The sequence below is a fragment of the Rhea pennata genome, chromosome 7 (genome assembly GCF_028389875.1).
Source record: "Rhea pennata isolate bPtePen1 chromosome 7, bPtePen1.pri, whole genome shotgun sequence".
NCBI classification, from domain to species: domain Eukaryota; kingdom Metazoa; phylum Chordata; class Aves; order Rheiformes; family Rheidae; genus Rhea; species Rhea pennata.
The window spans coordinates 22,887,305-22,910,000 of record NC_084669.1 but is presented as its reverse complement, the minus strand read 5'-3'; the positions used below and the strand labels follow the sequence as shown (position 1 = coordinate 22,910,000).

The 22,696-nt window shown below is 41.8% G+C and overlaps 1 protein-coding gene across 50 annotated transcripts in view; it reads left to right on the top strand.

Moving 5' to 3' along the window:
* Window positions 1-22,696, top strand: part of SORBS1 (sorbin and SH3 domain containing 1) — a 181,379-nt gene that overhangs the window by 113,424 nt on the left and 45,259 nt on the right. For 30 of the 50 annotated variants that reach the window (XM_062579806.1, XM_062579804.1, XM_062579803.1 and 27 more), the window contains 8 exons: window positions 2,875-2,994; window positions 4,536-4,562; window positions 4,720-4,835; window positions 7,207-8,013; window positions 8,570-8,941; window positions 11,843-11,990; window positions 17,783-17,812; window positions 21,501-21,676. In XM_062579806.1, coding sequence (XP_062435790.1) covers window positions 2,875-2,994; window positions 4,536-4,562; window positions 4,720-4,835; window positions 7,207-8,013; window positions 8,570-8,941; window positions 11,843-11,990; window positions 17,783-17,812; window positions 21,501-21,676 — 1,796 coding nt within the window. Of the gene's footprint in view, window positions 1-2,438; window positions 2,524-2,874; window positions 2,995-4,535; window positions 4,563-4,719; window positions 4,836-7,206; window positions 8,014-8,569; window positions 8,942-11,842; window positions 11,991-17,782; window positions 17,813-21,500; window positions 21,677-22,696 lie in introns of all 50 variants that reach the window. The other 20 variants (XM_062579829.1, XM_062579831.1, XM_062579841.1 and 17 more) reach the window with 6 other exon arrangements.

Here is a 22,696-nt window from a genome sequence, read left to right as displayed (position 1 = left end):
TGCTGGGTAGCACAGGAGAAGTGTTAAAGCCCTGATGTGCACCCCTGCCCTCTGTCACTGGGGAAGGGTTATTCCCTGTGCTTTCTGTTATGGTCTGGGTTCCTGCCCCTAGAAATGGAGCGTCCAAATGAAGCAGACAGTGGGCGAGAGCTGAACTTGACCCAGAAGCTCTCTGTTTCCCCCTTCTCATGGTTTATGTATCCTTGATACAAAAGGAAGGTATGTCAGAGTGTGGTGCAAGATGTACACTCTGTGTGACACCTACCTATCAACTAGAAGAATAAGGCATTTAAAGCCCTTTCAGCCTTCTCTGTTATTTCTGGGCCTTATTTGCTCTTACACTCTGTTCTAGTATGTTTATTTTTGCCAAGATGACCAAGAAAAATCTTTTTACTTGCTCAATAACTTAATGACCAAGAAACAAAAGGTGGCTAGAAAGGAGAGGACAAGGGGAGAATAGGAAAGGAACTAAATTAAGCATTTGATGAGGAGAGATTCAGAAGAAGGTACTCTTCTGGGATATTTTCTGCTCTTGCTTGCTTTGCTAGCCCTATGTCAAGAATAGCCTGTGTAGTAAAGAGGGACCAGCTGCATCCCCAGCCTCTGGAGTCGTGGTTCAAGAAGATGCTGATATGTCTGTCTTGAGCTTTAAGAATGTTCATAAGGTGTGGGGGCTATGGACAGCTTTAACCTCTCTAACACATAGGGGTATATGTAGGATTTCTCTCAACAAGTACTGCTGAACTAAACATTTAGACTCTTGCAGTCCTCGGAGAGAAACAGACAACTTGAGTGTCTTTCTCCTCCAGTGTGATGGAGGCATTTACCTTGTGGTGTGCTCTAGGTGTTCTCATTTTTCTCCACTATCTGTGAAGAGAATCTGGGTGAAGAGTTCAGAAGAACAGCTACCCTGTGGATGTCAGAATTAGGTCAAGTGACTCCCGCCAGTGTGTCCCCACCTCACAGAGTTACAGCTCTCTTAAAAATGGAGTTCTAGAGCTTAAATCTTGGCAGTGTGGTTTAAACAGAGATTGGTGGAGTCCTGATGCTGTACGTTGTGCTGTGTGGATGTGAATGAGCTACAACTGAATTTCTGGGAAAGAGCATCTTCTGATCACACTTGGGTCATGTGAAAATCACTCAGAAGTCAACATCCTTTTTGCCAGCCATGTGGATGACCTTAAGGCATGACCAGTTGTGTAGTAGGAATGCAAATTTGGCGTATTTAAAACCTGAAAACAGAGTTAAGCTCTGTTCAGTTGTCTGTGTGTGTTTAGCTTTTCCCTTCATAGTTAAGGGCCACATCAGTGCTGCAAATAAACTAGAAGCTGAACTGCGGGACCTGAAAGTCTCTTTTGATTCCCTACTCATTCCATCCTTCCTCCAGTTCCAAGTATGGATCTGCTGCCTGAAACTATCCTTTTTGAGAAAGCCCCAAAGCACTGGAAGCTTGTACAAAAGCTTGGACACTGATAATTCTGCGCAGAGGACTTCCAATGTGAACCAGATGTTTGATATTCCTTGAGTCCTTCCCCTTATTGCTGTTGTCCATCTGATACTGGTGATATTTTGTGGCAGTGTTTTGGAGTCATGGCTAAGATGTTCTTGTGGTTGGTAAGCGCTGTACTGGTTTTTGTTTGACTGGGTATTTTCTTACTGAAATCAGCCAGGAGATACTGACCTCCATGACCATGGGCTGTTTGCTGGGCAATAAGCAGCAGCCTTTGCCCTCTCCCTCCATTCTAAATGCATAACTTATATTAAAATACCAATTTCTGAGAGAAACTACATCCTTCCCACTACAGAGATAACATGATCCTCCCCTTGTAAAGATAAAGATCATCTTGTGTTGCTGTTTCTGCAACACAGCACCTGCCCAGAACCTCTTGGGGCTTCTTGTGCGTTAGTAGGACTGGCAGCTGATTTTAGGTAGGTCAGAGTGAAAAAGCTGATGACCATTGCGGGATCAGTAATAGTGCATGAGAAGGGGAAGGAGTGTGTTTTCCAGGGGAAGTAGCATGGATAAGTGAGAGACTCTTTAGGCTTATTGTTCTAATAGATATCTCAGAGGAAACAACTCTACAGAAAGCTTTTCAATAAGAGAAGGGAGACAACCTTGAAGCCCTGATTTGTTGTTGTTTGATGGTACGGCATGAGAAAAATCCAAAATGTGTGAACTGAAATGTGCAAGGATAAGCCCCCAAAGAAGCTATGCTGAATCAGATGATCTGGTGTTTGGCTCACAATGTGATCTAAACAGATACATGTTAAATCTCTTTCTAGTTCTTGAGAGAGTTCCTGTGTTAGAGGATTAAACACAGCCATTAAATGGGGGCGATGGTAAGAAAGTGACTTAACTTGCAGTGTCTTTAGATTATATTCAGTATGGTTACGAGATTTTGTCCTCCAGTAGTTATAAAACGTTTTTTCTCTTTCAGTCCTGCACCAAAGGCATTTCTAAGGCCTCAGCACACAAATTGTGTTGCTTTGTATCACTGGGACATCTCTTTAGCAGAGCCACAGGTATAACGGTAGAAAACTTTACTAGTACAATATCTCCATGGAAAGCAGACACAATAAAGCAAATAGACCTGTGAAATTTGGTTCAAACACTCATCTGTTTTTCTTGCTTTCTTAGCTGTGTTACACTGACTCAGACCTTATTTCTATATTCATCAATTACCTAAACACAAAACTGCTTTGATTTCTCAATGCTTTAAATCCAGAGCTAATCTTCATCTGCATAAACATTACTAGATTGATTCACCCAGAGACAGCCATGCTACAATTACTCCATAGAGCTCTGATGGCTTCTAATGCTGTTGCGTCCTCTGTTTAAAATGTGTCGCCTTTGTGGGTGTGCATTTCCTCTAGATACGGATCCCAGCAAAGTCTGTAGCGGAAAAGGAGCTGTGACCCTCCGGGCATCTCCAGCCTATGAAGAAAATCAGAATATCTCTTCACCATGTCCTCAGGATGTTGAGCAACCTGAAAGTAAGTGTCGTGGGTAAAAGGTTAACTGGAATGTGTAACTTACAGTAATGTCATATGAGGTCAGTCCAGGATCTTGGGATGATCTTTTTTTGTCTAAAATCTGAAGCCCTAAGTCCCATAGCAGAGTCATAAACCTCTTGCAAGGACAAGACCAGTGGAGGGAGACAGAGTCCTGTTCTCTGCTAGTGTGGGTTACTCATGGGGTAAGTTTGTTTACAGCTCCCTGTTGCTGTAAGGGGCACCTAAAACTGTGAATTCTTTTTTTTTTTCCTGGCAGGCCCATATTGCCTCCTTTTATCCCAGGCATGAGGTGGAACAGAAAGAGGCCGGGTGGCATTGCTGCCGCAGCAGCATTCACTTGCAGTTGTCAAGGGAGCAGGGATGGCGTCCCAGACGGACGGTGTCGCCACAGAGCTCTCCAGTCTTTCAATAGCAGATGTGTAATTACTTAATTGTAGGAGACAGGCAAAGCATAACAAACCTGGCTAGTGCCGTGGGTCTGGCAGAGAGGATGAACTCCCAAAGGCGAAATGCCTTTAAGGGGGAAGGGGGTCATACTTGCTCCTGAAAGCAAGGCATACATAGTTTCAGGATTTATTGTTATAGGAAGGGTGATTCCATTAATTCCAGCCCCAGTGTGCTGCTCTCTGCCTCCCTCTTCTCCTCCCCTTCTGCTCCACCTGCGACCTTCCCTCTTTTCATGCTTGCCATTCTGTGTTTCTTCATTCCTGCCCCCCATTGCCTCTCTCCTCTCTGTTGATGGCTTCATAAATTTCCAGCAGCCTGAATGGCAATGAGCCCATTACTATGGAAATGAGCTCATTAATACTTCCTTTGCTTGCTTTCTCAATCACTCTATGAAATGCACTTTGGAGCTGGAAAAGTTCTTTGCAAACAACTTGAACAGCAAAATGACTAACAAGGGGAGGGGTAGTGGGAAGAGCCCAGTTGGAGGTGCATAAATAGGCGATGAGACCAACTTGTCTCAGTGCATGCAGCTGCAGGGGCTGGGTTGTAAAGTGACATCATATCATTCCCCCCCCCCCCAACACAGATTTAGTCTGCAAAACCTGATCTATTTGTTGGCAGTCCTCTACCCAGATTAATCATACATAGCAATGTTGATAAGGACAGATACATCTTTGCAGCCTATATTGTGGCTGAATATGGGGCCCTGCATTTTCAGTAATGTATGCTGTTAAGACTTCCAGTTGCAGCTTTAGAAAGTAGCTAGCTGGGCTGCCTTTTTGCCTCTGAAATAAGAATGTCAATGAACAATTGTTTCTTCATTGCTCTGAATGAATTGCCTTGTGTTTACAAAGGTCAGAAACAGGGAGGGCATCATGTTTAGGGCCGGTCTCTATGGTAATTAGGCAGCCCTGTCAGAAAGAATTTTGTGTGTGAAATGAAGTAGCTTGACTCTTAAATTCAGTTGGTACGCGTTTTATGTAAACATAACTGTTTATTTGTTCCTCTTTCTTTTCTTTTATGCCTACCCTCCACCCCACTTCTTCCATCCCTGCTTTCCGTGAAATGCTTAGGTCTGGAGCCAGAAAACCCAGAAACAGGTACAAACACTGGCTGTTTATATTGCTGCTTCTGTTGCTTTCGTGGAAGTATTTCTTGTTGCCTGACAGGAAAAAAAAAAAAAAAAAGTCTCCTCCTTTCACTTCTTCAGTAGCTGGAGGGAATCCTTGGTGATTTGAGATTTTCCTTCCCCTGTAGATGATTGGAGATTGTCATCTAACGCTGATGCCAATGGGGATGCCCAACAATCTTCTCTGGCTGCCAAGGGTTATAGGAGTGTGCGTCCAAACCTTCCCTCAGACAACAAGCCACAGGTAAGCCTTTCTTTTGTGACTCTGAGGGTGATCTTCTGGGTCCAAGCACTGGATTCATGGTCAGGAGTCCTGGATCGAACTCCAAACTTTGCTGCAGACTTGGGTAAGTTGTTGAAGTTACTGTGCCTCAGCTTTTCCTACCTCATGTCAGCAGAGTGCTGTGATAATAGTGTGTTCAGGCACACTATGGTCTTTCCTCAGTGGATGAAGAAGGAGGACAATGCTATTTGTTTTCAAGGAAACGGTAAAGTAGCCATCTGTTACTTTCTCTTTTGTGTGTAGACTATTTCCTTGAGGTTGCTGCAGGAAAGCTCTGAAAGAAGAGTTACACCACATTAAAAACAAGATATTGGGGAAATGACTTTACATTTTAACGCTGTAACTGATACAAGGCTTTTAAGGACATCAAGGGAAATGTTACTCATAGCCTAAGGTAAATTGTTAAAGTTGATCTGTTAAGAGAAGCATAATTTCATCATTTTTCCTTTGGGTAGTTGGTCTGCAAACAAGCAATCTGAAAGCTGGTAAGGAAACCTTTCTATAGAAACTGCTTTCCTGTGTGAAATGGAGCCCCCCTAAAATCTTTTCCCCAGTCAGGGTGACTGCTTCCATCCTCAGGAACCCCTAGCAATGCCATGGAGCAGACATCATGCCTGAAACTAAGTGGAGGTGGAAGAGAGCACAACTTGGATAAAGGCATGGGAAAGGAGCAAAGATCTCTCCTAAGGAGAGATCTGTTGGTTGCCTGAGGCACACAGCTGTCCTGTAGTCACTGTTTGGTCATGTTGATGAACAGAGAGAGTACTGTTGCAAGTAATTTTCTTACAGGATTCTCAAGGATAATTGTTCAACCTAAGCTGAAATGGAATAAATGGAAAGTAACGATTACAGTGAATTAATATTTCCCAATGATGGTAGGTAGTGGTAAAGAGAGGCTTAACCTAACTCGGGGAACTATTGTGGCACTCTAAAGTCTCCAGACTTAATCCTTTGGTTAAGGATTAAGGAATAGAAAGGGATGAGTGTCTTCCAGAACCAAAAACGTTCCAGAGGAAACACTTACCAACTCATTTCCCTATTCCTTACACATGTAGGAAGTGGGAAAATAGGGACATCTTGAGGACAGTGGATCTCAGGATGGCAGCTATGATTTTATGAAGCCATCCTTGATCTATACCATGTTAACACGAATAGGTGCTGACCTAAAGCCGTCATGTGTGGATGAATTCTAAAGGAGGTATTTATTCAAATTTGAATGTTGTGAACTGTTAAGCCATCCTTATTCTGTTGTCTTGGGCCACTTTAGCAGTGGTTTAGCCAGCTTTTGCCCATAAAGATGTGGCAGTGGGATGTGTATAAAACCCACTTTCGTAGTCTTCAGAGGGTTAATTTGCAAGAATGCAGGGAGCTGCTGTTCCCTAGGCTGGTGTTTTAGTTCCCCTCCTTGCAATAGTTTATTGTTTTTAGCTGCTGGCAACAAAGCAGTAAATAAAAGGAAACCTCTCTATTTTGCTTCAGAACAATTTGACTCTTGGCGAAAATTCACTGTATAGGAATTGGAGTGGCAATCAGTATGCAGTTCTGGAGTGGCAACCTTTGTGGTGCAAAGCGCTGAGAACAGTAAAGCATTTCTTTTTCTTTACTAGAAGTAGGCTTTCACTATCAGCAATCTTGACTCTGGAGGCAAATTCTTATGAATTCATTTCATTAAGAAACTTTTATTGTTCTGGTTTTGCTTAAAGCATTTTTAGTACTGAACAATCATAAAGAGAATGAGTGCCAGCTTTTACTAGGAACAGAAGCTGACTTTTTGTTTAGCTAAATGTAACAAACTACAGCATTCGTGTGACACCCGCTTTTGTTAGCTGGGACACAACTTCATAACTTCTATTTTTTGAAAGTATGGCAGAGGTAGTCTAAAGCTCTGAATTTGGTTTTGCAATTCAAATGTCCCCAGTGCTGGAAAGTATTTGGTTACACAGTCATGAGTCTGGATTTAGTTAACTAGGATGTTAAATCTTTACTCAGGCTTTCCTGGGAGAGTGCTGAATCTTGGTATGTACACTAACTCTTAGCTGAAGGTTAGCCCCAAGAGAAATGTGTGGACAGGGACTTGAGCTGAATAGAGTTTGCATGCCGCAGGGAGCAGTGCTGAGAAGGAGAGAATGTGTGAGATCATGGATGTGAGCAAGCTCTGCTCTGGCCTTCCGGATACTGTATTTGCTTTTTATTCCTGCTGTGTTAAAACCTACTTAACCCAAGTCTAATGACTAAATTCATTCTTTCAATTTGTTTATTTTTTCCCCTTTTTTTCCTTTCATTTGGTGGGACTTCCTTTCCCCCACTCTTCTTCTTGACTCTGCCTGGGCAGGCCCTTGCTCCTCCTCGTCCTCCTCTCCCTAAAGAGGAAAGCTTTGCATGGCGTTCTCCCACTGACACTAAAGCGTCCAACCTGTTGCCAGTGCCCATCATGGACTGCGTGTACCTGAATTTACCCAAGCCTTATACGCAGCGTGCATCGCCAAATGCCAGCGCACGGTGTTATTTCTCATCGCCTACCCCCTATGGGACAGTCCCCAGTGGGAAGCAAGGCTTGCAAGCAGGGCAGCCCCCCTCTTCGAGCCCCAAAGACAAGATGCATGCTGGGCAGCCACTCTTGGGAAGTTGCTCTGTGTTGTCAGACGCATCATCTACACAACACAAGCCTGCTAAGGCAGATCCTAGTAGTAAGGCTGGAATGAATTCCAGTCATGAGACGAAAGCGGATAAAAAGGTCAGCAGACTATATGTAGCTTGTTTATCTAACAGCACTTGCTCAGCTGCATCTGAAAATTCCACTGGCACCGCACATGACCCAGCAGCCAGCACCAGTTTGGGCGCTGAGCTCACTCAAGCACCAGCCACCGACATTGTTTCTTCTGTAACAGATACTGGAAAATCTCTTCCTCCTCCTCCTCCTCCTCCTATTCCTCCCAGGCCGTATTTTCACATTGTCCTCAGTAGAGACACACTTAGTTCTGGTGCGGGCCATCCCTCCTGGACTCAGTCGTCACCTTCGCAAGCTTTGAGGGACAAAGTGGTAGAGCCCCAGAGCACAGCTGCCAGAGAGGACATGAGAAAAGAGCCTTACCTTACTCAGCAGCGGCAGCCGCCATACAAGGCAATGGGACGCAGCATGGTACATGTTTTCTCCGTAACCTTGTTTTCTTTCAGCTATCAGAACAATTTTCTAATTTATTAGTCTTTCCTTAATGCTTTATTCCCATATTTCCTAATTTCTAAGCATCTGTTGTTCTACCTGAATCCTGTGGTCTTCTATACAATAATATTTAACACCATGTGTCCCCTCAACATTGATATGTGTGTTTGTGTGTGTGTTTGTAGGAGCTTGGGTTGGGCTGGGTAAGTAGGGAGATGTAAAAGAAGCAAACTGTGATGTGATTGTTAATGCTTCTCAAGTGATGGGGAAATGCAGAAGAACTGTTCTGTGATTTGATTTAGCCTCATTACAAATGATAAGAGAACGAGTGGTGAGGGGAAGGATGCTTTTGTGAAATACTCTGTATGTTCACAGAGGCCAGGGCTGCAAGACTGAAGAAACGTGTCTTCCTGAGGAAAGAAAATCTATTGGGGCTTCATATTGTTTTGGGTGTATCCTTGCATGACACTGTATGGCTGCATTAGTCTCAAGAGCCCATCTCCCCCATTGCATAACGACACCTTGTTTCCTACAGGATGCCACTGCCAGCACCACTGCTCAGCCTGGGGTTATAGTAGTCCCCCTTCTCCAGGTTAACCCAGACAGACAGCAAGAAGGCAGCTCCAGCACTCCACCACCGCCTCTGGTTCCTTTTGGGCAAGGCTCCGTATTCCCCGAGACTGCTTCTCCTGGTTCACCCTTGACTTTTCCGACTCTAGATGATTTCATTCCCCCACACCTCCAGAGGGGTCCCCACCATAACCAAGCACCCTCTGTATCTGGCACATTACCCCCTGTTTACCCGAAACTGCCATCCTTCTCATCGCCACCTTCACTTGTCCCTCCAGTCACGGGGGCTTTGCACAGGGGCTTGAAGCCTGAAATCACTGGAGTCATCTCACATACAGTAAGCTTGCCAAGTACCCTCCTCACTCTTTTCTTAAATCTGTATTCCCAAATTAAAATGACTTTCTCCTTGGCATACTAAACTTGAGAGAGGAGTGCTGACTCACTCCCTGCCAGCAGCATGACAACTGAAACCTTGTTTATGTCCTGTACTAGTGCATGTGAGTTGCCTGCCTTATGCAGCTTGGGACTTTTTATTGACTTCTCTCACACAACATTCGGCTGTCTTCCTCCGTGCCTGTTGTGCTAGGTGATACACGTCTTTGGAGCCTTCACCAGGATTTGCTCAGCATAATGAATTCTGTATAAAGAGAATAGCTGCACCTGGCTCTTCTCTTCAGACTCTCTGAATAGCATCCTTCAACTGTGTTTGAATAACGTTTTAAAGCAGCAACAGCAGGGCAGCTAAAGGTTAGGGCTGACTTTGTGTTCCACTTGAAGCCACAGGACCGTATTGATTCTATGCAAAAGCCTGCTGAAATCAGTGTAAGATTGCTGCCAATACCCAATGACCTACAAGCGTTAATATCACTTACTGACCTGAGACTCCTGCAAGCATGGAGGCACCATGGAGTAATTAGGGGGAGAGCGTTCCTTCAGTTTGCAATTGCCTGGCTCTGATTTAATTCTTCAAAATTTTCAAAAAGAACTGCAACAGGTTTAACCTGGATTTCACTGTGTTTTTCCTGGGTTAGGCTTCTATTCTCTAAGCTCATCACCCTTTTTAAAAAGTCCTGGGGGACAAGGATGAAAGTTAGCTTTGAGTTAATGATGCAGAGGAAGCAAATATTAGTTGACCTTCCTTGTAATAGAAGTCTTACAACCACCAGATCTTTTACAGGATTGCTAGTAATGAAAGGGTCAGAAGTTCTGCAAAATCACCCTTTGCTCATGATGATACCTTCTTGTCTTTTGATGATCTTACAGTGGTCTAGTAACAGGCAAATAGAAAACAGAGAAATAACCAAGGGTGAAATTTTCTGTAGTTCACAATGTTGGCCTCTTTCTACTCCTGTTGGAATCAGCAAAGGTTTTTACTACCGAGAGCAGCTGAAGTGGTTTTTTTTAGAGACTATGGTCCATAAAAATTCAGCAGGCATCCAAATCATGGAGGACTAGTGGAAGTTTTGTTGTACCTGGTTTTGGTGACATGACAGTTTTAAAGGATTATTTTAAGGGCATGCTCATTTCAGGCATTCGATCACAGAACTGTTTTCCATAATGATCTAAATAAGTATCTGTTCACCCACTTCAGTGACTTAGCCAGGACTACTGAACCTGTCCTGACCTGACAGCCCTCTTCTTTGATAGGTTCTTTATATGCTATTCATCAAATGAACCTCAAACCCAACTCTTCTGGCTTTTCCAAACTCCCTGTCCTTTTCTCAACGGCCACTTTCTGAAATATTATGACAGCCAGCGAAGTGGGGCTGGTTGCATCTTTTAGAGACTTCTGTTTCTGAAGACTGTTAATTAGACCATGGTATTTCATCATGGAACATCCATGCCCTGACGAGATGCTCCTTGGGCAAGGTCACCTCTATCCAGCAGAGCAGAATTGTTCTTCCTTACTTCTGCTCTTGGCTGGAGTGACTGTAGATGCTTGTTCTGATTATGGCCAGTTCTGACCATGATTTCTCTCTGAGTTCTGGTGCCAGCCCTTGCTCTGGGGCATATGAGTTTCTGATCCTTTTAAGTCTTTTCCACTGATACAGATGGATGTGAAAAGGTACTGGGTTGTACTTGGCAAGAAAAGTCAGGAACAGGGGCTCTTCTTGAGCAATATTCTGTGTGTATTCCCCCCCCTTTTTTTTTCTTTCCTCCTTTTCTTTTCTTTTCTTTTTTTAATGATAAAAATCTCCCTGAATGCTCAGCTGTATTTCACAGATCAGTGGCCTATAGCATCTCAGTCTTCACAGTGGATTAGCAGGAGTGCAAAAATCTGGTACGCCATTATTGCACACTCACACTGTTTGAATGCTCATTCCCCATTAACTTTGATGGTAATTGTGTGTCCAAATCCCTAAAGAAATTTTGAAATATCTCAGCCTAAATAGACATGCATACAGTCTTAGGCCACTGTCCTTTCCTTATCTTTTCCCCTTCCTACCAAAAAAAAAAGCTGATATTTCTGGCCTGAGGGTTTTCAAATATGAACTAGTTTTTAAAGTCACCCTGCTGATACAGCCTTTATTCCTACAGAGTTGTGATGATACCAGAGGTGAGTTAAAAATAAATAAATAACAGAGCCAGATGCTTAGGAGAGAAGAGCTGCTTGCTATCCATGCTCCAGCAGCAAAGCCATGTTGTGCATCTTCCTTCCTAGAGTCCTACTACTTATCCTCCATTTATTTTTTGCATTATTTTAACCATGTTGGCATCACACTGTCTAATGTCTTGTGAGTAAGGATGCTAACCTTATTTCTCTGCTCTTCCTGCCAAATCAGGTGCAGTAATCGTATTTCACTTAGAATTGCATGAGTTTTGCATGTCCTGATTTCTTGCTGTGAAAGGAATCCTTTTAAAACAACAACAACAAAAAAATAGTGGTTGTGTACGTATGTGTCAGGGGAAGGAGGTCCATGTCTTTCCCCATAACCAGAATAGCTCATTCCTGCCACCCTAAGTTTACTCCATAGAGTCTGGCAGGTGAATTTAGTGCCTCCTCTTGGGGGATGGAATTGAGAAAAGAACATGAAAGAACTGTAGTCCTGCCTTAGCAAACTAATTGCATTAACAAGGAGCAGAGTCCATACAAGGAGCAGGGTAACATTTGTGCTTATGCCTTTTTACTAAAATCTGCTGTGATTATGTTTCTTATTCTGCTTAAAATGACTTTTTCCAGATTTTCCCAATGTAGCAGCCCTGCATGCTGATAATGATGCCTTACTCTCCTTTTCAGGACCCTCGTCCTGTGCTAAATGAAGTGCCTCAGCCTAGCACTGGCACTGACTATCCAACCTCCTTCGCGTCAATCAACAAGCCTTCCTCTGCCTATCCCTCTACCACAATCGTCAATCCCACCATTGTCCTGTTGCAGCACAACCGAGGTAAGGAGGCTTGCAAATAGATTTTTGTGGCTTGCGCTGAGCAAGCTGTTTAAGGAATTGGAGCATGTGTGTGCCATGGGCTCCTTAAATCCAAACTACTAAGAGATAACAAAGATACCTTCAGGAAGGTGTAGCGGCTGAAGCACACAACACTCAAGTAACGATGATGCTTATGTGATTGGAGGCATGGGACAATGTCTGCTTTTTCTGATTAGAATCCGTGGATCAGAGGCCTCTGTGAGGTTGGAAGGTTTGTATTTGGTCTGTGGACATATGAATAAATTATTGCAAAATGACAGCTGATCACCTATTAGTTATTTTGTAATGATGGCAAGGGAGTGTGCTCTTGTCTGTCAGGAGAAGCAAGGTCAGCTCGAAGTAGGTTCTGCCTCACTGGTAAAAGGGGTATGATACTTCTTAGCTACTGCAGTGTGAAAATGCCCATATTTACAGTTATTTCAGAACAGATTTGACCTCTGAATTCTCACCAGAACATAGCTGACAGGAGCTCATCCATATGCCTGTAGTCTTCAGCTTGGCAGTTGGTTCCTCTATCCATAACTGTGAAAACTCACACCTTCACTGCAGTAGTTCTTCACCTCTGGATCTGTGTATGAATGGCTTCGAGCACTGTCCTGTTTACTGATCTAAGACTTTCTCTACCTCACAGCAGCTCCCTCTGAGTGGATAGTACCATGCCTTTGTCTTTGACATTAGAGGGAAACTTTGCTTTTTCCTTCTTAGTTCTCTTGATGGTTCGCATTACCCCCCCCCAACCTCTCAGGTCAGTGGTTATACATCACTTAATACTGTAGGTTATAAAAGGCCACACAGATGCATCTCTGATTTGCCTTGATTTCCAAGGGGCTCGGGAAACTCCAGGACAGGCAGATATCAACTTGTAATACCACAACTTACCTTTTGTAAAGGAAATTTAAAAAATCACAAAATAGGGACAGGGCCTGCACTCCTCTTATTTTGGTAGTTCTAATTACAACCATTTATTGATCCATTCTTTTGGAACCTTTTTGTATTTTATTAATTGCCTTTGTAAAACGTACTTCGGTCTGGCCCCAAAGATAGTGACCCCACTGCAGCCCTGCTGATTGTAGCACTCATGGCTAGTAAGTGGGTTGTATCTCTTCCTTTCTGCCAGTGTCTGAAGCAACTTTGCTAAGTGCTTCTCCATGAGGATGTCTGGATTCCAGAGCTTTTTATATTATCTGAGTCAGTCCTTTAATCTGAAAGCTTTTAGTGGTCTTTCTTGAGAGGGATACTTTTTCTTTTGGCTTTTACATTGAATCTGGAGCATTTTGATGTATTTACTACACAAGGACATTTTCTCCCTGCAGATTTTAAGAGCAGAAGGTACCTGTGATTAATATGATTAACCTATGTTTAATATGATAATCCACACACACTGGCTTTGGGACAATTCTTGTTAAATTTTCTATCGATTAATTACTTTCACAGTTAACAACTGGAGCCTTAGCTTTAGCCTGAAAATACCTTGCCTTTGACCTTTAGCACTTAGGATACTGTAGCCTGCTAGAGTGAAGAGCTTTCTCTTGTTACATTTTTGTTAATATAGATCACAGGATAGCGAGCAACATGGTTGAGTTTGTGTAGTATTTCATTCTAAGGCATGTTTTCTGGTCTTTAATAGTTATTATGGCTCTTCCTCTGTACTTTCTCCAATTCTCCAATCTTACAATGTCATTTTCGAAGCATGGATGCTAGAACCAAACATTCAGTTTCAATATTGATCAAATCAGTACAAGTTTAGCAATAATTTAACTTCTCTTTCATACTCATTTTCCACTCTTCATACACCAAGGATTACATTACATCTTTGGGCCATGATACTGAATCAGGAATTCATGTTCAGCTGATTTGCCATCGTTTTCCTGGGGAATATATCCTTTTAGAGTTGCAGCTTTCCAGGCTAATATGAAGTTGGTGATTTCTATTTTTTTTTTCTACGTATATGGTTTAGATTTGATTGGATTAAAAAAAAATACCGTTGCCTTATGCCTAGCTTAACAAAAGATGTATGTCACTCAGTACCTTATTTACCACCCCCCCTCAAACTTTGCATAAAAATTTAGATTTGTCAGTACATCTTCTAATATTCTTCTTCAGGTTTTTAATTTTAAAAAAGTTTCAAATATGAAATTCATGGGAGGCCAGAAGAGATAAAGCCACTGGGTTATTATCCATCAAAAATCATATGTTAAGGCCCATTTTAATCTACCTGAAGCATGCCGCGTAGACTTCATTTTCATCTGGCTCAGCTATAAGAAATTACATCACATCAAATGCTTTTCAGGAATCTAAGTGTATTGCTTCTACCATGTTACTTTTATCAACCAAACTTGTAATTGCATGCAAAAATCATACTGAACTAGTTTGACAAGGCTTCATTGTTACAAATCTGTATCAGGTGACATTACATGTGTCACACTGTGCATTTATTAATGAAATCCCTTATCAGCCTTTAATATATTTTGTCTGGGATTATTGTCAACTTGACAGATAGCTATCCCAGCTATCATTATGCTTTCCAAATGTCACAACATGTGTTTCTGTCCTGTCTTGTGCAGTTTCCTTTGTGTTCCAAGTCATATTGAAGATGACTCTCAATGGCCCTGAGAAGCATCCTCCCAGCTTCAATACAGTGTATATGAAGCTGGTGATTTTCAAGCATCTAACCTCAGTTGTTGTTGTTTAGTATAGTCCTTATTTACTGTTGAAGTGTAAAGTGTTTCTTCTATAGGCAGTAGGACGTCAGCTCTTCTTGTTTTGCCAGTATAGAATGGAAATATTGATAGAATGTGTGCTTTTTTTCTTCATTCTTATTAATAATTTTACTGTGCTTATTTGGTAAAAGACCAAGAAGAACTGTTGCTAGGTTTCTATTTATTCTTCACGTACCTTAAAACCTCTTTTTGAGTCTCCCAGACATTCTGTGAATCCTTCTATTTCCATTGTCATTTTCTTTTACTTCCCAGCAGCTGTTATCTATTTGTTGTTCTCATTTTTCTTATTTTTCTATCTTATTATGTACTGAGGGTTTCTTACAGCTCCTTCTACTTCCATTCTTAGCTAGGCTTCATCCCAACATAGCTTTAAGGGTGTTTTGTTTTTTTTTTTTTTTCTTTTTTTCCCTGACATAGTGAGAGTTTTTAAATGGTTCTCAGATCTTAGTTATCTTTTACATTTCTCTATTTAAGCTTTTCCTTCTAGTTGACATGATTCATATTTGGTTTCAATTTGTGGGCTTTATCCATTCAAAACTGTCTTTGTTTCCTGGCACATAAAATTGTTAATAGGTTATGATCTAATGGTCTACCTTCCTCTAAATGGCTCAGAAAGTTTTATTATGAAATCAATTCCTTTTTATATGTCAAAATGAGGTTTTAAAAAAATTCCTCTTGTGTGCAATGTAGTACCCTTTGAGATAGAAATTTCAAGGTCATTTTAATTCTGGCAGTCTGAGATCTCCATTAGTTTAACTTCTGGATGGATAAAGTGCTTTTCTTTCCTTCTCAGTGGATTATTGATTGCTATTTAAGAGCTGGTTGTCTTACTCTCTGGAGTAACTGTTGTACCAGACATCACCTACTATCCCATCTTGTGCTTTATTTGCTAGTACATTAATCTATAAGCATGTAAAATCTTTAGAGTTATCAGAGACTTAGAAATGGGTAGTGGCATTCAAAGCACAGAGTGATATGTTCTACACTATATCCTCTTTTGCTTCTTTGACTTTCCTCAGTAAGTCATGAAGAGAGATTTCAGAATTATTTGTGTCAGATTTCAGTTATACCAGCTAGATAAGGTTTATGCTTATAAACAGCTCATTTCAAATTGTCTTGCTCGTTCCTAGCACCATGGTAGGAATTTCTTCCCTTCACATCCATAGGTATCTTAATTAATTTTCTTTTTGATATTTTAATTTTGCACTAAACGTGTACTTTGCTTCCTCTTCTCCTTTTGCTATTGATTTCAAGTCTGTCTTCAAGTGCTCCTCTGGGAATTCTCAAGGCATCTTCAATAATTCCTCTGCTGCTGCTAGCAGTTATTTTCCTCTGCTCTGCCTCTACTCTGAATAACCTACAAGCTTTTGGCCTTTGTTTATGGTCCCAGGGCACAAGATCAAGGATGAAAGGCTCAGTCAGCTGGTATGTGCCTGGGGTCACAAGCTCACCCTGGGCAGCCAGGACAAACAAATAGCAGGCACCTTCCTCTGCTTCAGCTTCCATCTATCAGCAGCTTTCTTTTCTAGTCAGAGGTACAAGTAAAGAGGTGCCTTCTCTTCACCTGAAAAATATAATTTCGTTCATGAAAAGTCCACTCATCTATTATATCCTCTCTTCTGAGAAAGAAGAAGAAATAGGGAAGATTCCTCAAACACAGACCCTTTGAATCACCTGTTTGTGCCAGGAGATTAATGATTGAGCAGAAGAATTCCCTGCAGTGAAGGTGATGGCTAAGGCTGAGACATTCTCATTCTTACCCTTTCTCCTATATATACCACATGTGCTCCTGATAGTTGGTTCAGAAGCGTAAACCCTGTGGTCAGTACAAACCCTTTCTTTCCCCCATTGCATTTACAGGTTTGTCTCATATGTTGACATCTGTCCTAGTGAGGCATGTGAGAAGCTTTCCATTGGTGATTAGCAGAGCAGAAATGCTGTGACTAAAAAGCAAAATTCATAGGTACTGGTGAAGGAGCTGCACTTAATGAGGAGAAATAGCAGCTTCCTTTGCTGACTTGCTTCACCAAGTACCAGTATATAGTGAAGTCTGGTTGTCCTAGCAAACAGTGTACAACCAAGGGATTCTTACCTACTGCACACTTGCTTGAGTGAAGATGGGTGTCCTGCGCCACCTCAAAGCACAGTCCTGGATGGGCATTGCATGGCATGGTTTAATATGAATATATAACAGGTGTGATTACATGCATAAAATTTTGAAATCTTTGCATTAACTGTATGAGCTTTCAAGAGTGGCTACATTTTGTATGTCAATAAAATGTTTTGTTCTTTTAAAATGGCTTTCATGCTTCAAATAAATGGATTAATTGCTAGGGAGTAGATAAAGCACTGAACTAAGAGTCCTTGGTTCATTCCCAGCTGTGCTGCTGGCAAGTCATTTAGGCATCACTTTAGAAAGCAGTTTTGATTGTCAATTTTAGGGTGACAAAACACCCTGGAAGATATCACAGATGTTCCCATCTGGGAACTCCATAATAAAAGCCCTTCAAATAAGGAGACCATTCTGAAAATTGTATCTTTAACCCTTAACTGTTTCTGTGGGCAAATCATTGAATCTGTAGCTCAGTAGCATGTGCTAAGACTCAGCAAGCACCAGCATGAGCCTTTCTTATATCTCTACAAAATACTACAACATTATCATTTAATGATGTACTTCATGTTAATGGTAACAGAGTTATTTGTCGAGTTTTTTGGACTGAGTCTCCACTGGTTTCTAAACTGTCTCCTGTCTAGCTTTTTTCCTTCTCTCTGATGTAAGATAGTTGCTCTTTGCAAATGAATTGGTCACTGCGTCATGAGATTGTGTTATTCAGCAGTACTTCTGTGTGGAGAAGGGACTGTGGGTTGTCACTTTGGCAGGATATTTGAAAACAGATTCTCTCTGGCAGCTGCTGCTGTTCTGTCCACAGCATATTTCTTGCCTGTCAGAAATGCAGCACCAGAGCACTTGCTGTTTATGTCTCACCCATTTGTTCTGTATTTCTTTTTGTTTTGTTTCCTGCTTTATCACAGAACAGCAAAAAAGGCTTAGTAGCCTGGCAGGTATGACGTGAAAGGACTGCTACCCTCCATCTGCTGCCTGTTCCGGAGCAAAGCTGCTCCTCTGTTAGCTTGTGGGGTACCTTAAGCAAACACACTTCTCAGGAACTGCAAAACGAATGAGTCTGCTCTCCAAATAAATGTTTGTCCTGGCTCAGTCCAGGACAACTTGAATGTTTGATTTCAGTCTCTTCTCCAAATGCTACCAAATGCTGCATGTTAATATAACTAACCTCTCAATTACTAGTCTGTTCCTCCCAAATCGTAAGATTTTCATACATTTTGATTGCTTTAGTTGTATTCTGCCTTTTGGGCCTTTAGGTTTATTCCCTTGGGGCATATTCTCATGGTTTTTTTACAGCCATGAAAGTTAGTCTTGCTTTGGGGCAAAGGGGTGGAGGGAAGAAAAGAAAATCAGTATTTACATGATTCCAAGGCCAGAAAGGAATACTTGTGCCAGATCTCAAGAAATATATGGTAACATTGTATGTATAAGCATATACACTGCCAGCCCTCTCTCCCCAGGCAGTTATATGATCTTGCAATAGATCAGCAAAGTCTCTACTTTAAAGGACATTAAGTTGTTTTGTTGTTCCTCTTTCCTCCCTCCCGCTCCTAAATAACACAGGCCAGTCTGGTGTGCTACAGGAGCCAAGTGTCATATAGTGTTTACCGTATTCTTTGGTGATTACCCTGAGGAGGAAAAGGAAAAGGAGGGTGAGAAGAGAGTCACAGAGAGTGCCTAGACACTTGAAAAAATACAAATATAAACACAGGGAAACCTATATTTCTCTTTTGTGCTCTGCTACAGGGGACCTGGACTAGCAAGGCTCAGTACAGTCTGCCCTGAGGTCAGATGCTACCTGCTCTTACTTCTTCCACCAGGTTCCTTTGGCTACTACACTGGCCTATTCCTTCTCTCTGCTGTGACCCTCCTAGGATGACACTGGGCTACAAAGAATTTAGACAGATTTCTCTCCTTCCCTCAGTGTACTTAGTGTAGGAGCAGACACCTCTCAGCTGTGAGTTTAATGCCTGCCTGCAAGTCCGGACAGAGGTTTCTTGTTGGCTTTCTCTTTCCCAAAGTGTTTTCCCTCATTATTTTGAACTTTCTTGTTCTCTAAATTAGAGATAGCCTAAAACCCTCCTGTCTGGCTCTTCACAGAGTATTTTGCTCCAACCCAAGCGATTCTTGGTCAGGAACAGGTTTCAATAGATGAAAACAACCATGCAGAGGTGCTGGCTGCCCCCTCTTCCCCATGCTTTTGGTCACAGCAATAAAACTCTGCTGCTGTGTGACTCCATATTGCCACTGCTCTTGGGAAAAGATGGTTCATAAGCCACAGAGCTTGTTACCTGATGCGCTCTGGTTATCTGTGCAATCAGGCACCAGGTTCTACATGTGATTTTAAATACTTCAGAGTCTGATATATACCTCCACTAACTCTCCTGAAATCATTTGAATGATGTGGCAGAAGTCAGGGTGAAGTTTAGACATTTTTCTGTGAGCTGTAGGGTCTTATAAGAAATCTATGGTGAAAGATGTCTGCTTTAGTTTCTTTCTTTGCAAAGATATCCTTGCAGTAGGTATTGTATTTGCAGTATCAGTTGGGCAGCCAAACTGAAAGAGGCTCCTTGGCTTTCTTGGTTGAGTCCTATGGACTTGGGAAGGCTTGTCCAGCAGCACTGTGTGGGAGGATCTTGCCTAATTTTACCCATGCTATCAGACAGATTTTTTTATGTTTCCAAGGCCATCAGCCCAGCACCTTTGACCAGTTCTAAGTGCACTCCAGAAAATACTTTTGAAAACCCCTTCAAAATATGTTTAACTAGCTGGTGGTTTTCCTCATGGCTATATCATCCTAGAGAGCTCTCAGGTCTTCATGTAACGATAATGGCAGATTACTTTATGGTTAGGAGGTGGCTGACACAGGCCTGATACTGTGTTTTTTTTTTTTTTTTTTTTTTTTTTTCCTGAATCATCAAAATGAAAGTTTTGCTTATATCATGGCCATAGCAGTAGGAAATCAGACCATATTATATCTACCCTGCTATTTCTATCTGTCCAGATATTCTGAAGGTCTTCATCGTAGGTCCATCTGGCAACAGACAGCCACTTTTCCAGTCATAGGGAATCCAAGAGAAAATCTCACCTGAACTCTGAAATTTGAGTCAAATACAGCATTTGACTATGGAGTGGTCTCTAATTACACACTCCTGTGAAAGATGGATTTAGTGACCTTCTCTGGCAGTGAATTCCTTAGGCTGCAGAAAATCGTGACTTTTCTAGTCCAGAAGCTCAGGACTTCTATCATTAGCAGTGACATTGATTTCAGATAATCAGTGGAGAAAAGCTGTGACTTTTTTCAGAGTTTACATCCTCTCACATTCAAAAATGTACTTTCCTTTGGTCTTCAAGGTCATGGAAGAATGGTCTAGTTTCACTTGTTCTTCTATGCTCTGTTTCTAGAGGCTTAGTAAGAACTTCAGTAACAGAAGTGAGCCAAACACTTTGTCAAAATGTGGAGAGCCCTGTGCACTAAGAATGTAAAAAGACCAAAAGACAGTGCACTTACATTGCTGGGGAGGGAAAAGCAAGGATTTTATTGAAGTTTTGTCCCATTTTGACCCTTTCCAGATGTTATTTCCTTTTTTTCTTAAGAGGAGAAAGACTTGAGTTTGACGGTAATTTCAAACCAACTGCTCAAACGGAAATCCTTTGTATGCTGACTTCTGCAGGGCAGAATTGTGTTTGCTCTGGGTACCAACAGACCAATGCTTCGTTATGCATGAGCCTTTCCTCTGCTAACTGCCCCTTTCAGATATCTGCACATTTAATGGCTTTGGGCAATATGGTGACGTGCATGTGGATAAACATCTCCTTTCTCTCTCTCTCTCTCTTCAATGCATGCAGTGATATAACAAGGATAGGATGTGGCAAAGCCTTGATGAGGCAGACTGTGAGCTCACAGATGTTTCCTCTCCAGAAAATCCACATAGAAGAAGTCCTCAGCATAGCCTACAGGTTGCCATGCTGCAGCTCTCCAGAGCAGCCTGTGCTCCCTTGGATCCTTGCCAATTGGTGATCTTGTGGTGGCTGACTCAATGCAGACTTGCTGTACAAGACTGACCATACACGTACTAACCACTGGAGTTTGTAGATAGCCAGTTCCACTGGTTAAGGCACAGAGATAAATCAGAAGGGTTGGGTACGAATTATAAGAAGCAGGATCCTAGTCAGATAGGTCAGCACAAGCTGCTGTAACGATAAGGACCTGCTACCTTGTAGGATCCTCCATTAGGTAGCAATTGCCAGAAGGAAAGGAGCTCTCAGAGAGCATATCTCTGAGAAATTTTGATGAAGAATAAGATTGTAGAGTTACTAATTGTACAAAAAGAGCAGAAAAACAAACAGATCCCCAAACAAATATCTGCTGCTATTATTTCACCTAAGCGATGGCTGAGCTTGTCATGAGACCTGTGAAATAGGCTACCTGAGGGATGCTAGCCTGTTCTTGCCTGCATCAAACATTTTCTCTGTAGATTTCCTACAATCCAGATACTGAACACAAGTAGCTGTGACAGTCTGTCTCATCAAATATTTGCCAAGATTTTTGCCTTTTAAGAGTGGAGTATGGTGATATGGGGGAAATGCTGGGATAAGATAAGAATCTCCCATTTTCATTTCCAGATCCTGTGCTGGACAGAGTAGTTCCTGATAAAGCAGATTCAGCAGTCACGCAGGACAAGCCAGTTCAGGAGACAGCTCCAAGCGAGAAAAGAGCAATGGAGGAGAAGAGTAGAACTGTCAAGAGCCCTCAGCACATCGCTGATACCTCTGTCGATGATATTGGCATTCCACTGAGGGTAAGATAACACTAGGCACGTGGTCAATGCACAAAACCCGAGTTGGATTTTGCCTTCCTTTAGATTTAGGGAATTCACTAAAGCTCCAGAGACTGCAGAGATTTAGGAGAAGATAGAGTTCTAAATCCCATGTATTCTGTTATAAACCCTTCCCTTTGATGATCTGTTTGAACTGCCCCCATGAAAAAAATTTAAAAAATGAGTTTCTCTTGTTATAATATTTGAGGATTTTGTTTTCTGCTCTTCTGTTTCACTGCTAACAGCTAAGACAGAGGTTCATCTCATATTATTCTAATCATCTAAAAGGGGGATATTTCTTCTAAGCTACTTATTTAAGTTATGATTGAGGAACTTACAAGGAAAAGAATGATTCACTCATTCTTAACGTTAGTGCCTGAAGTGGCTTGAAAACTGAATGTTTCTGACTCTCTGTTGAATATAGAGGGAATCAATATGTAGGACCAGATGAGGCAATGTGTCTGCTTTCAGATGAATAAAATCAAGTCAAATTAAATCCACTGTAAACTTAATCAGCTTCCTTTCTTCCACAAAACAGAGCGGTATCAGGTTTGCTAAGTCTCTGAAAAAGAAAACTGAAAAAAGATCTATATTCAGCCAGTGTAATTAGTGCCTCAGTGTCTGTGTTGGTAGCATGTCTGAAACCCTAAAACTGGTAAATAAGAAACTGTAAGCATACAGATTCAGGTCAAGGCTAGGTGGTCAGATCTGGGTGGTCTTAGCAGTGGCTGCAACTCCAAGCGTCCCAGGAGTTTGACATGTGGAATTAGGATAAAATTGTGCTTCATACGTCAATAAGTTACTATGCACACCTTCCATACAATCTACAGTTCTGCATAGGTTATCACAGATGTTAGAACCTGCTTCTGCAAAACTTAACACAGTAACTTGAGTCAAGCATGTAGCTTCATTGAATATGAGGCATCTGAGTGAAATTACTCGTATTTTAAATAGTTATTAAGTAATAATTGTTGAAGGATTCCTAAAAACCTTGAAAGGCTG